General features: G+C 44.9%; 1 protein-coding gene across 1 annotated transcript in view; it reads left to right on the plus strand.

Annotated features, from left to right (window-relative positions):
- HIVEP1 (human immunodeficiency virus type I enhancer binding protein 1) overlaps positions 1-13449 on the plus strand; it is a gene marked incomplete at its 3' end in the record, with an annotated part of 53111 nt that extends 39662 nt beyond the window's left edge. Inside the window, exons 5-8 of the mRNA XM_010139543.1 lie at positions 220-395; positions 2545-2649; positions 11261-11778; positions 13396-13449. Of these exons, the coding sequence (XP_010137845.1) occupies positions 220-395; positions 2545-2649; positions 11261-11778; positions 13396-13449 (853 nt within the window). The remainder of the gene's footprint in view (positions 1-219; positions 396-2544; positions 2650-11260; positions 11779-13395) is intronic.
- Between the last annotated feature and the right edge of the window lie 5 nt (positions 13450-13454).

The raw sequence follows: 13454 nt of genomic DNA on the forward strand, positions 1-13454 counted from the left end.
CGCTCTTCCTAAAGAAATCCATGATTACCTAGTGAAAAACCCAGATGTGAGTTTAGCAAATCAATGCAGAAGTTGAGCAGAAAAAGCGCAAGAGTGGGTTTGTCAGTCGTTCGTTTTCATCTATCATATTAATGTTAACATTCTGGTGAATTAGGGTTTCTAACTAGAATCCTTTTCCCATTACAACTAACTGCCTTACTCCTGTGGTACTGTTACTAGGTACAAGTCGAATGAAGACTATGTGTACGTTCGGGGCAGAGGGAGAGGGAAGTACATCTGTGAAGAATGTGGGATCCGTTGCAAGAAGCCCAGCATGCTGAAGAAGCATATCCGCACGCACACAGACGTCCGTCCTTACCACTGCAATTACTGCAACTTTTCCTTCAAAACTAAAGGTAGAGGTTGTCGGCAGTTTCTGGTTTCCTTCTTTTCCTTTGTCTTCTGGATGTCCATTGAGGTATTCTCATCTTTATATGAGGAACTGTGTGGCATGAGGTGGGTGAGCAATTGGAGAGGAAAGGGGAAACGGTACAGGAGCGTGATGGCAGTCAGGTGAAGAGGAGCGAGCTGCTCAGATGCTCGTGCTAGATAGGGGTGGGGATGCAGAATTTTAAGTCCCTGCTGGTGATCGTTTGGAGGTGTGACATTGACATATATTGTATTCCTGTTGGCACTCAACCACTTCCTCTGGGAAACAAATTGGCCTTTATTAAATTACTATATTGAAATGCTTTTTATAACCTTGAAGGACAAGGTTCACTTTCCACTTGACCTTCTAAGACCCAGAGAAGGACTTAAATGCATCCTGGTTTAAGCAGGTGCTGTACGAAACAGTGGTAGATCCAGGACACTGAATAGGTAAAACAGGCAGGAGAAGGTCACAGCCAAAATATGTTCAGCGAAAAAATTCTCAGCAGTAAAATTTTTCTCGTCTTTGAACATCATTTAGCAATAATCCCCCTCCGAGGTAACCTCAGAAACGTTTGTATTTTTAGTGAGTTCAAGACTACTCAGCAGCTGGGCAGAAAACTTCCACGAAACAACCCAGTGCTGCAGAAAGTGGGACAGGGCTGGTCTTTAGATGTGTCAAAACCTCTCGCTGCATCCTGACACATAATAACATACATTTCACAAATACCGTCTTTTACAGATGTCTGATCTTTTCTGGATGGTATTTGCTGTATTTTCTTTTCAAAGGGGAAGGAGAGAGCAGCCTGTGGGGCCTCTCAGCAGATGTACATTCACTTTTGAGATTCAGCTCAAATATGTTCATGTGCTGATTTTGAATGAAATTAATCTGTTTATTTAGGCAGGCAGTGAAAATGATTACACTAAAAATAGAGTCCATCAAATACTAAAAGAGCTGCAAGATATGAACTTTAGTTTCATGTAATAGTTTTCTGGCAACATGACTTTGAAGACTGAACCAGCCTTTTTTATACTTTGCCATAAAAAAAAGAAGGATCTTTCACACCAAGGCAAAATGCATCATCATCTAGGATTTTCGTCCTGTTCTGTTTTATCTCAATACAGAGCCTCAGAGAGCTGGTAGCGGTCATGAAGCTGCCACAGGCCTTGTCAGCTCACACTGAGGGGCAAGATACTATTGCTGGAGTGTGTCCAGAGCAGGGCAACGGGGCTGGGGCAGGTCTGGAGCACAATGCGCTGAGGAGCGGCTGAGGGACCTGAGGGGGTTGAGTCTGAAGCAGAGGAGGCTCCAGGGAGACCTTCTTGCTCTCGACAGCTGCCTAACAGGAGGTTGGAGTGAGGGAGCGGTCAGTCTCCCCAGGAGCAAGCGACAGGATGAGAGGAAATGGTCTTAAGTTGCACCAGGGGAGGCTGGACCTGAGGAACAATTTCTCCCCTGTTGGGGTTGTCCAGGCGTGTCCCAGGCTGCCCAGGGCAGTGGTGGAGTCCCCATCCCTGGAGGGGTTGAACAGCCGTGTCGATGTGGGGCTGAGGGACAGGGGGCAGTGGGGACCTGGCAGTGGCAGCTTGTTCAGTTGGTATTTTAATGATTATGAAGTAAGTTCGGTGCATTTAAATGCACTGTTCAAATTCTGATCCAACCCACACCTGAGTAGAGGCTGAGAGCTCATCGACTGTAACTTAGAGAATTCAGATGTTCTGGCTCTAGCAGAACACGTGCCGTCCCTTCTTGGACTGTGGATAACATCAAACGTGGAAGACAAGAGCACAGGAAACCTCTGTCTTCACCGTGAACAACGGCGGAAAAGCCTGTCAAAGAAGATAGTGTTTTCCTAGAGGGCTTCAGCTTGTGGTTAACTAAAGACCCTATGAAAGCGTGTTTGTTTCCAGCAAGCCCATCTGCTGTACCTGTGGTTGTACTGGATAACAGGAGTGAGTTGGTGATCTTCAAGGTGTCTTCCAACCAGAACAGTTCTGTGACTCTATGATCAAGTGTGAAAGCAAATTATACAGGCAGTTTTAAATGTAGCTGAGTAAGAGGGTCATGTTGAGTGTGTATTTGTATGTGCTTGTGTAGTCACAGAGCATTTAATTCTTTGCATTTTTTTTCTTAAGGAAATTTAACAAAACATATGAAGTCAAAGGCACATAGCAAGAAATGCCTGGATTTGGGCGTCTCAGTAGGCTTGATAGATGACCAGGATGGAGAAGAAGAGTTTGGTAAGAAATGAAAATCATCTTTCTTTACTGCATTTTTGTATTTATTTAGTCATCCCAGCTTTTTATCCGTTCTTCTGCAAAGCTTTTAAATTCTTGCACAGGGAAAAGATACAGAGATAAAAATCTGAGAAGCTAGTCCAAGGAAGCAAGAAATACTGGGAAAACTGTTGCCAAAAGAAATGACAAGCATATGCTAAAGATAAATTGCTGCTGAATTTTTCACAGTGTTGTGCAGTTTAACTTTATCAGTTTCACAGATGAATATTACAAGACTGAAAATACTAAAAAACCAGCTGTTTGCCTAGAAAAAAGGTAGTCAAAGGCGGTGTTTCTTGGAAGACAGTTGTGCATGATGCACATTTCAGAGAAATTGTGTCACTAACACGGCACCCAAATCACAAATCTGTTGCTGAGTGCTTTGCAAGGAGGCTGGTCGTGTTCCAGGGTAGAGCTGTGCCTTCCTTCACGAGTAATCGGGCATAAATCAGCAGCTGAAGATCGTTTAGAAATTGTGAACGTTACGTGACCTGTTCTGCTGTTCCGTTCGTGATGAGAGCGTTACCAAAATGAATGGATTTGCTAATAATTGCAATTCTGCGCTTCCCGCATCCCGCGCCAGCTCTGCTGAAGAGGAGACGAGGTCGAGGACAGTCTAAGAGGTTCCTGTGGGTTTTGCTCAGCGTGACAGGACCGATGTGGCTGCACCGGTTGCAGCGAGATGGACAATGAGATTGTGCGTTAGGACTGTTTGGGATCTCGGCACGTCTCGGTGCCGTGGCAGCGTTTTCTCCTTCCTCCCGTTTCTCAGTGGGGAGATGAGTCGCGCTGCCTTGCCAAGTTGTATTTTTTTTGCTTTCAGTGGAATAGTTCATTCGATGGCGGATGTTTTGAGAAAAGAAGGCAGTGGGAATCTTTATTTAAACAGGAAAGGGCAAGAAAGCTGAATGCACACGCTCCCGTGTGACAGCCAGAGGCAGGGTAAGCGAATCGGCTGGGATCTCAGTAACCCTGGCAATGTGACTCAGCGGGGATGATTCAGTAGTGCGCGAGGTGCAGAGAAACCTGCATTTTCCCTTTTTTGGCATTCTTCGGTATGTTCCTCTTTGGTAAGTTAAAATCATGCCCTCCCCTTCGCAATGTGAGGTACAAAATAAATACCACAGAAGAGAAGTGGCGGTACAATCACCGGCCTTTTCTCACAGAGGATCAGTTTTCATTAACATTTTTCAGCCTTCACATGCCAGAAAATTCATCACGACTTTTTAAAGCAACGTTCAGTAGCTTTTGACGGGTTCTCTGGCATTATAAACCACGGCTGAGCAGGTATTTCCATTTACAAGGAACCGAAAACGTTCTTATTGATCGATAAATCAATATTCCCAATCACAGACATTAAAATCTGCATTTGTGGTTGTAACGTCATGGGAAATGTTTCGAGTGTTACCAGAGCGATCAGTTACCCATGTAAATTCAGTGAAGAAACAACAGTGAGGAAACGGTGCGCTTCCAGAGCGTGACTTCACCTCGCAGCTCACCTAGCCACGCGTGGAGGTATTGCTCGTGGTAAAGCAGAAGCTTGCTCGTTGGCCCATTTTTAAGGCAAAGAGGGGGAAAAAGGTGTTAAATATTTTCAGAAATGCTTTTTTAAATGTAGATTGTTCTGTTGCCCGCCCTGAAATCCTGTGCATACTCTTTTTTTTTTTGGCTGTGTTTGAATGTGATTGATGGAATGGGATTGGGGGTCAGTCTGTTCTTCCCAGTAACAAGCGACAGGATGAGAGGAAGCGGCCTCAAGTTATGCCAGATTTAGGTGTTTAGGCTGGACCTGAGGAACAATTTCTCCCCTGCTGGGGTTGTGCAGGCGTGTCCCAGGCTGCCCAGGGCAGTGGTGGAGTCCCCATCCCTGGAGGGGTTTCCCAGCTGCGTGGAGGTGCTGCTGAGGGGCCGCTGGGGTTGTGCAGGCGTGTCCCAGGCTGCCCAGGGCGGTGGTGGAGTCCCCATCCCTGGAGGGGTTGAACAGCCGTGTCGATGTGGGGCTGAGGGACAGGGGGCAGGGGGGACCTGGCCGTGCTGGGGGAACGGTTGGACTCACAGTCTTTTCCAACTAAAATGATTCTGTGATTCTGTAATTGGGTTTTTTTAAGTGTCTGGGTAGTCTCAGGTAATAAAGCGACTTTGACCACCTGTTCGGCTGCCCTTTGCCCAGGGCCAGCACCCCTCATGCCAGGGTTCAGGGTCAGCCCTGGGCTCCAGGGTCAGCCCTGCCACCAGGCATCACCGACACAGGAAAACACGATGTGCTCTGGGCGTTGAGCTGCGCTGGTGGTGTCACATCTTTGGCCCTTTGACCCCTCCTCCCTCTGACGTGCCTTGCTGGCGGGTCTGCGTTGCCCACCCTTTCGGTGCTTTATAAAACATCGCCTTGAAAGGCGATAATCTTTTACCTCAGAAGTCTCAGGGCTGTTGAAAACTATCTCTGTCTGAGAGAGTGCTCTGCGCAGACTCGTCTTTTTCCTCATTCTGGGAGACAATGTGAGATGCTGTAGAGGAAGGGGCAGAAAATCTGATTGTGTACTTATGACCTCAGAAAAAAAATTTCTTCCTTCCATAGCCGTGTGAGATAGGGCTGTTTCCTGACCCATAGCATGTCTGTCCGTCTCTGATGTGTTATCGAAACATTTGGAGCACCGATTATTCTTACCGCAATAAAACCATCTGCACCTTCGCTTAAAATAGCTCAGCTGTACGTCTTCCACCAGGCTGTGAATTAGAGAATGAGCCAGGAATTTCACAGGGCCTCCAGCCTTTTATTTACTAAGGAGCGTGCTGGTCTGGATGTCGCTTTTGTAAAGGGTAGGCTGCCGCCGTTATTTGAATATATCATTTTTTAGATGCGTATGAGAAGTCAGATTGAATAAGGAGCGGAGAACGGTGCGCACACACGCAGAGCCTGTTTTCTCGGTAATCTGAGAAGCTGAAACCTTGTCATGCCGTAGCGTCTAAGGAAAAGAGGCAGAGATGCTCTCTGGCTGTCAGAGACTGTGTGATCAGAGCTTTTAACATCGCGTTCTCTGTATTCGGACTTGTCATCATTTGGGTATTAGTAAATACTTTCTGGCCTGGCTTTTTGTATTCCAGACCATTCCCTCATCCATTTATCTTTCATCTTCTGCTCTGTGGAATGTTCTTATCGCCAAAATAGCTGGTTACAATGTGAGGAATGTTAATATCTGAATTAAATTGTCAGACGAGGTGAACTGTTTAGCGTGACAGGCTGCAACTTGGGATATCCTCTTTGGCCATGCTGACCCTGTATTTTTCTATGCAGTCTTAAAAACAATAATTTGTCTTTAAATAAGAACAGATATGAAATTTAAACCTGTAATGTTTCATATGTAAGCTAATTTATGAGTGGTAAGATATACCTGAGTAAGCTCACACAAGGTAGTTAGTTAATAATGAAATCAGTAGATGGGAAGAACTTATTTAAATGGTCTCTACAGAGAAATTTTATCCCCAAATATTCATCACTTAACCAGTGAAAAGACCTAATTGTAAGTTTTGGTTATGTATTTATACACACACACACACACACATATATATATTTTAAAAACACTTTCATTTTCTGCAGTATTAAATAAACCCTTCTAAAGATACAGCGGTTCTAAGTTAATTAACTATACCTTACTTACAGTAGTTTTTAAGTGAGTTTCCATGGCTCTTCATTAGCTTAATCATGACTCAGTCTGTGTTTTCACTGCACCTACATCTAAGGAGTGAAAATAAATTAAAATCCTTGGAACAATACCCTCCTTTTGCAAGTAGATTGGAATCTGATTCTGTAGAGCTTAGAATATTTTTTTTTTTAATACAAGTGTCTAATCTTCAATTTAATTTAGTCTTCAATTTAATTCCAGCATGAAGCATGCTGGAGCCCTACACCTCAGCCTGGGAACAGACTACCTGGTGCTGCAGCTGGTTTACAATAGACAGGTTCCTCGGGAACGATTAAGTGTAGATAATCTCGTTAAACAGAGGTTACCCTTATTTTTTTGGTTAGTTTACTTCCTTACTTCCCGTAGTCTTAGGAGTGAAAGCCAAAACCCCACAGATTGGGGTTTTTTGTCATTTCTGGCTATTACCAGTCTGAATTTAACCCAGTAGATGTCACTGTGAGTCCTGTTTGATGGTGATGAGCACTGGACAGCAGCAGAAGCAAGACTGAGGTCGGTCAAGTAAAGCCTGTGAATAGACTCAGACAAGGATCAACAAGTTTGGGTATAGATGTTAGTGTTATCTCACAGTAACGTGAGGTTCATCCTCTTTAAAATATATTTGTTTGGTTGCGGAGTGATCTATTACAAAACCAAACAAATATGTAATATGGAACAGGTGGTTCCTTTTTAAATGCTTTTATGTATCCAGGCTTATCAATCCAGGACTGAAGACGCTTCCACAGTCTCAGGAGATAAACACTGCTTTGTATTGCTCGGGTGCTAAAAGCCAATACGTTGAATAAATTTAAATTTAGATGGGAACAGCTAGTGAGCAGACCAGCAGATAACTTAGTAAGCTGTCTTTAACCTGAGTAGAGCTAATATCGATGCTGTAGTCACCTACACACCGCCCGTGTGTAACGTGGGAAACCTCAGCAGACTGGACTTAACATTTTCAGGTCTTTGTTGTCTTCCTGCTAGTGAAAGAAGAAAAACGAACATTTTGCTTTTTCATGTGAAAATCTACCTTAAATATGATTAAGTTATAACCACACATGACCAAGTGTTAAGCTGTTGAGCTTTATCATTGAATTTGGTGCTGCAGTTGCCAAGTCTGCAGCAGGGCCCGGCAAGGCAGGCAGCGTGATGGACTAACTGGTGATAATATCACCATTAAAATGGAAAGCTGCAAGCTGAGATTCTGGAGAACCCTTCCTTAGGTGCTCTGCAGCGTGATGGTAATTAGACAGTCATTGTTAAAACCATGCACAGCGAGGACTCCGGTAGGAAAAACTTGTAAGATAAAGAACTTTAAAGGACATAGAGACACCTAATTCCCAGCAGCACCACAGGGAAAAGCAGCTCCTGGACTCACCAGCCCCGGGCGCTTCGCTAATGGGTGTATTAGGATGCTGGTAAGTCCGGTTAATGCCGTTGTGTTAAAGAACTTGAAGCCTTTTCTTTCCCTGGCTTTGAGATGAAATGTTGGTATAACAGAGCCTTAGCCAACAAGCTCGTTAACCTCACAAACACGATACAGGGCTGATTAACCGAGGCCTGACACAGAAACAAATGAAGGACTAATGTGATTTTTGCCTGTGAATCTTCCATACCTAGGGTTAAAAACTCAGTTTTATTAGATATATTTATAGCTGGCCTGTGAGCAAAATACCCAGTCAAAAGTTGTGTCCATATTTCTATTATACCTTTTGTTTCCAGCTCTTGGTAATTTTTGCGGAGTTCATGTCTGTAGCCGAAAGTTCCACGTTCTCCTGTGAAGTCCAGGAAGAAGGAAGAGTCTTGCCCAAGGATTTAATAGAAAATCTTGCAGCAGCTGACAGAGGAGGAGAGAGACTCTCTACTCTTCCAAAAACACTCTTTATAGAAAATTAAGGCAGTCTTGAACAGTCTTTCTGTTGAAATGGGGAGGGAAGGAGCTTTCATTGAGGTTTCACTTAATAGTATGAAACTTTTTTCCTGTTTTCTTTCCTTTTTTTTTTTTTTTAAATCCTGTGACTTCTCATCCCAAAAACCATTTCCCCGTATGCTAGTGGCCTTTAAATTTATGCCACATCATTCTAAAATACTCCACCCTGCTTTACAACCTCGTGCGACGTTGAACACAGAAGTCACGTTGCTCCCTTTGGAACCCAGATCAGTTCCGGTTATATATGGATTAAGCATATGGTTATAATTGTGCATAGTTTAAGATAGGAAGCGAAGAATTAATTTTTCCCCAATTAAAACTGAAAGGGTACGTTAGTCGGCAGCGTACAGTTACCAGAATGGATCGGGGAAGAGAATTACAAGGAGAAAAGTCTTTCAGCACAATGGCAAAGTCTCAGTTCGATGCTTCAGTCAGGGAAGACCTGTAACCTGCCCGGGTCTTCCACCGCTTAAAGCTGCTGCATCGGATCCGCTTGTGACTCCCCCGATTCACAGCGATGCTTGATAGGGTTACTGATGGTGAGAACTTGGGCACCTCTTGCTTCAGCCAGCGTGCAGGCAGGTGTGAAGGCAGGGCGGAGCGTCCTCTGTGCGTTGACCCCGCAGGCAAGTCAGGGCTGGGGTTTTCTCCGAGGTTTGAGGCGGTGTGAGGGAACCACACCGATCGCTGTCACCTCGCCTGCTCGGCAGGCTCCAGGCAACCACTCTTAAAGAGGAGCTGGCAAATGCACCAAGGGTGGAGGTAAGCAGGGCAACGGCAGAGGGAAGTGATAACCCGCAGAGTCCTGCGTGCGAGCCGTCTGTCCCGCACACGGCTCCCCTTTCTCTTTCTATGGGTTTTTTCTAGAACGCTGAGATGTATGCAGAAAATTCCTGCATCAGCAGCTTTTGCTAGTAAATCCTTTAGTGTTTTTAAATGTTGATTTGAAAGAAGACAGCTTCTTATTATAAATCAGGGTGTTGTTTGAGCGGGTGTTTTCCTTGCTTTACAAATATGACAAGTCAGTCTAATCACTTCAGATAGTTTCTCTTGCTAGTGGAGACAGTCCTTCATGACTGACATCAGCTTTCATAGAAAACGTGATTTGTGTGGAGAGAGGGAGAAAAAAACAAAAAGAAACTGGATTTCCCAGAGAAGAGTTACGTGGTGTTGGGAAATAGACCAAAAGAAGTGTTTGAGGTCAGTTACGGAGGCACCAAGGAAGTAATTTCCATTTGGGAGTGTAACCTGCGCAGAGGTTCTAACATTTTGTATTTGTTTGCCTTGCAAATTAACAACGAAGAGGCAGAGAGGAGAAATGACAGAAGTATGCAGAAAAGAACCCCTGCATGGGGTCTTGTTAATAACGTTTTTAACAATTCTAACAATTGGCGTATTTTTGAATGGACCTTTCTGAACTGATTTTTCTGCTAAAAGGTATTTTCTTCTTTGAGCAGCTTTGTCTGTGGATGAGAATTATAAATGAAGACTATTTAAATAATATTCCTGTTAGCATAGTTCCAGTGGCCTGGAGGTTTTACAGTATTTTAAACGACATTTCAGTTTCATATCTGCTGCAGTAAATGTAGAAAATCTATAGTTTCCATATTTCAGTTAATGTTACAAATTACTGCGTAGGCGAAGAGGGACAAAGTCATGACAGAGGGATTTTTTCAAAGCAGCTATTAGTCTCGTTCCTAATTGCAGTGCTCATTTGAAACCATAGAGGTTTATAATGGCGGGTAATGTTTTGAGAGGTAGCTCAATGAAATCCATTTATTCTCCCTGGAGCTCATGATGCTTATTTTGGTTTGGGTAACCTAAAGCGCTGGTAGTACATTCAGATTCTTCTAAGGGTCTGATGTTTCTTCTGAATCGTTTATTTTGATGGTAAGTTGCTGTGTAGATTTCCTTAGAACAGGATCTCAGAGACTTTAACTAACGAGCCATCACTGGTTTTACAAAGCCAAATGATTTTTATGCTGATTTTTGGGGGGTTGGGGGTTTTTTTTTGGTTTGGTTTTTTTTTTTTTTTGGAGAGCTCAGCAGACAGACCTTTAATCAAATGTAAAATATTATCCAATGCATCCAAAGCAGTTTGTCTTTTGTAAAACACAGTCCCAGACAGTCTGGCTTGGAATCAGATAGAGCAGATGGGATTTTCTGTCTCTTTACTAAAGATGATTCTTTCTTTCCAAATTATGTTATAAAAGAAGGTGAAAAGCTGTGGTAGAGCTGTATTTTGTGGAGAAATTTAATGCTGGGCAGGAGCTTGGCTTTAAGACTTGAAATCAGGAGGGCTCCTTCGTGTGAGCCAAGTTTCATGCGTAGGTAAGTTTTGATAGGGTTAGGACTTTCTTGCCTTCTCGGACATCTCGGGGGATTTGTTAACGCTCGTTGCCAAACATCAGCGAAGTGAAGAAATCTGGTAAGGTCTAATTTTGGTCTTATTTGCCTGTTACTGAGCCAGATTCCTGAGTACCATCCTCCAGTCTTTCTGGTTTGCATCCTTCAAACCCCTTTGCAGCAGTGATTCATGTGAGGTGGAAGGACACCCACTTATGAGTCAGAAGCAGCTAGAGAATATCCCACCGGTCTGCTCGGGCTGGCAGCCCAGCTGCGTGTGTCGTCCCTGGGAACTTAATGAACCGGGAGTCTGCTCGCTTCTCCCCAGGCAAAAGAGCGAAGTAGCTTCGAGCAAATGGTTTATAAACGGCTTAGAAGAAAACAGCCAAATCCAGGAGGCTAAAAACAACACGGAAACAGAAAATGAAATGTTATGTGGCTGTATAATTAAATACGTGTGCTAGAAAATAAAAGTAACAGTGAAAATCTTCCCTGTTGCTTTGATGCAGTGGGATGTGACTGAAAAATGCACGTGCCGTGTGGGGTTTGGGTGTTTCTAATTACTCCTTCCCACTCTGTCTGGGACCTTCACTTGCTTACCTTGTAATTCCCACTTTTGCAGGTGAGAAGCAAAGATTTGGTTATGACCGATCGGGATATGACGTGGAGGAGTCCGATGGCGCAGATGAAGATGAAAATGACAACGAAGATGATGATGAAGACAGCCAGGCCGAGTCGGTCCTGTCCACAACCCCCTCGGTGACGGCCAGCCCCCAGCATCACCCCTCTCGGCAGGGCCTGCAGGACGCCGCCAGCGCCGATGAAGACATCAGACTTCCAGACTGTTTCGCTGGGGTTCACACGGACTCCATGGATGGTCTGCCAAAAGCGCTGCTGACGAAGATGACTGTCCTTAGTGCGGCGCAGTCGGCCAGCAGGACCTCCAGGTCACCAGCAGAATGCATCCAGCAGGAAGCACAGGAGGATAAAGCCCAGGAGAGAGGAGCAGGTCCCCGCACCGCTGGTGCGGCACTGGCGGATGTCGCGCCTCCATCTCCAGGTCGCCAGATGTCTGTGGATTACCCCGACCCACAAACAGCCTTGGGTCACTCCTTACTATCAACCGCAGCTCTTACAAAGGTAGGAGTCTCCGGCTCCAGGGGAGAGAGCAGGATGTTCGATCCTGCTTTCAAAGATCTTTTTGGAGCTTTTTCGAAGGTCAGAATGTTTGCCTTTCCCTTCATTCTCAGTGCTCCTCTCTTTCTAGAGAGCTGAGAGTAGAGGAAGCGCAGATGTGGAGGACTGTAGAGGAGCACTGCTTTTCACAGCCTTAGTTCTGATTGTATTCTCTCTGAAAGGATTAATTGTAACACGGTCGTTTCAGCCGAGGTCTGGTAGCTTGTGTTTCGGATCAGAAGGGATAGACCAGATACGCAGAATGAACATATGGTGGCGGTTATAAAGTTTTCAGAGGAAAGAGATAGAATTCAGAAGTCATTTCATTCTGGAATACGACGATAGAATCATTGGTAATTCCCAAGGGAAATCAATCTAGTCCCAAAGGTTTTTTGCCTTATCACTATAGAAAAAATTGTGCAATTGCTTATCTCTCCTCCAAACATGCTTAGTCGTAGAATTAGAAAGAGCACCAGATGTTCAAGGCAATGAGGAGATTGCCTTTGCACAGTAACAAAAGGAGAGACGAGCGCAGAACCGAGACCTGAGTTCCCAGGGCGCTCTCAGCTTTTCTCCAAGCTGAAAGAACATTTTGATCAGAAAAGGGTTGATTTTGCCCATGTCTATTCTAGCCACGCAGCTCTCCTCTGCCTTCTCTGCGATGAATGTACGCGCTTACAAATAGGGATAGAAAAAAGGCAGCAGGAAGTTTTCAAAAGCATAAAAGTAAGAAAGAATTCTACTAATTGGCTTGTTTTTTCTTGGCAAATCTGCACCACTGGATTTATTTTTTTTACAAAATTTAAGGCAGCGAGCTGCTGACAGGGAGAGGCGGTATTGCTGCCTTTCATTGTTTGACACAGGGTCACTCCTGCTCGCGAGGACTGGGGGCTGTGTGGCAGGCGGGAACGGGAGCAGTTGTGTAGCACAACAGCGAACAGAGCGCAGCGCAGGTTTCTGAGCGCAGTGTGTACCTGCCGCTACGGGGACGGGCTCTTGATGTCTGGGTTTGGGGTTTCGGTTGTTGCCCGTGAATACCAGGAAGATATTTGACTGAGTTTACTCCCTCATCGGACAGGACTTAATTCTGAGAAAGATGTTGGCTCCCCCCTCACGCCCACCTTCCCGTTTAGGCTGGTCAGCAGCGTGTAGCCGGTAAATCATACTCTGGAGGCTGCAATGGCTCCAGGAGAGGAACCCGCTGCAGCAAAAACGCCACCTTGTGCTTGTTTAACCTTCCTGCCTGAGGTGATTTCCACGTTTTTTCTCCAAAGCTGCCACGCTCCTTAAAAAACACATACAAAGGATATTCAGCAATGTTTTTAAGTACTGATACTCAAGAGAAATTAGCCTGAGTAATTAGGAGACGAAAATTCAATTAGTGGGCGAGGAAGGATTGGGAAAAGAAAGGAAGGAAATCAGTTCATTGTTCAAGCAGGGCAGTATATGCTGTGAACCAGCTTGTTGTTGGTTTTGATTAAAAGGGAGTGTGGGAAGTGCTCCCAGAGCTACCTCGTGTTTCATTTCTCTCAAGGGTAGCGTTGGCCACCGCATTAACGCGCGTGTGTCGTTCTCTCCCAGAGCACGCCCTCCGTCAGCTCGCCCTCCTCGCCCGCGGACCGCGGCATGCAGACGACAGC

The sequence above is a fragment of the Buceros rhinoceros genome, unplaced genomic scaffold (genome assembly GCF_000710305.1).
Source record: "Buceros rhinoceros silvestris isolate BGI_N320 unplaced genomic scaffold, ASM71030v1 scaffold8030, whole genome shotgun sequence".
Classification (NCBI taxonomy): Eukaryota; Metazoa; Chordata; class Aves; order Bucerotiformes; family Bucerotidae; genus Buceros; species Buceros rhinoceros.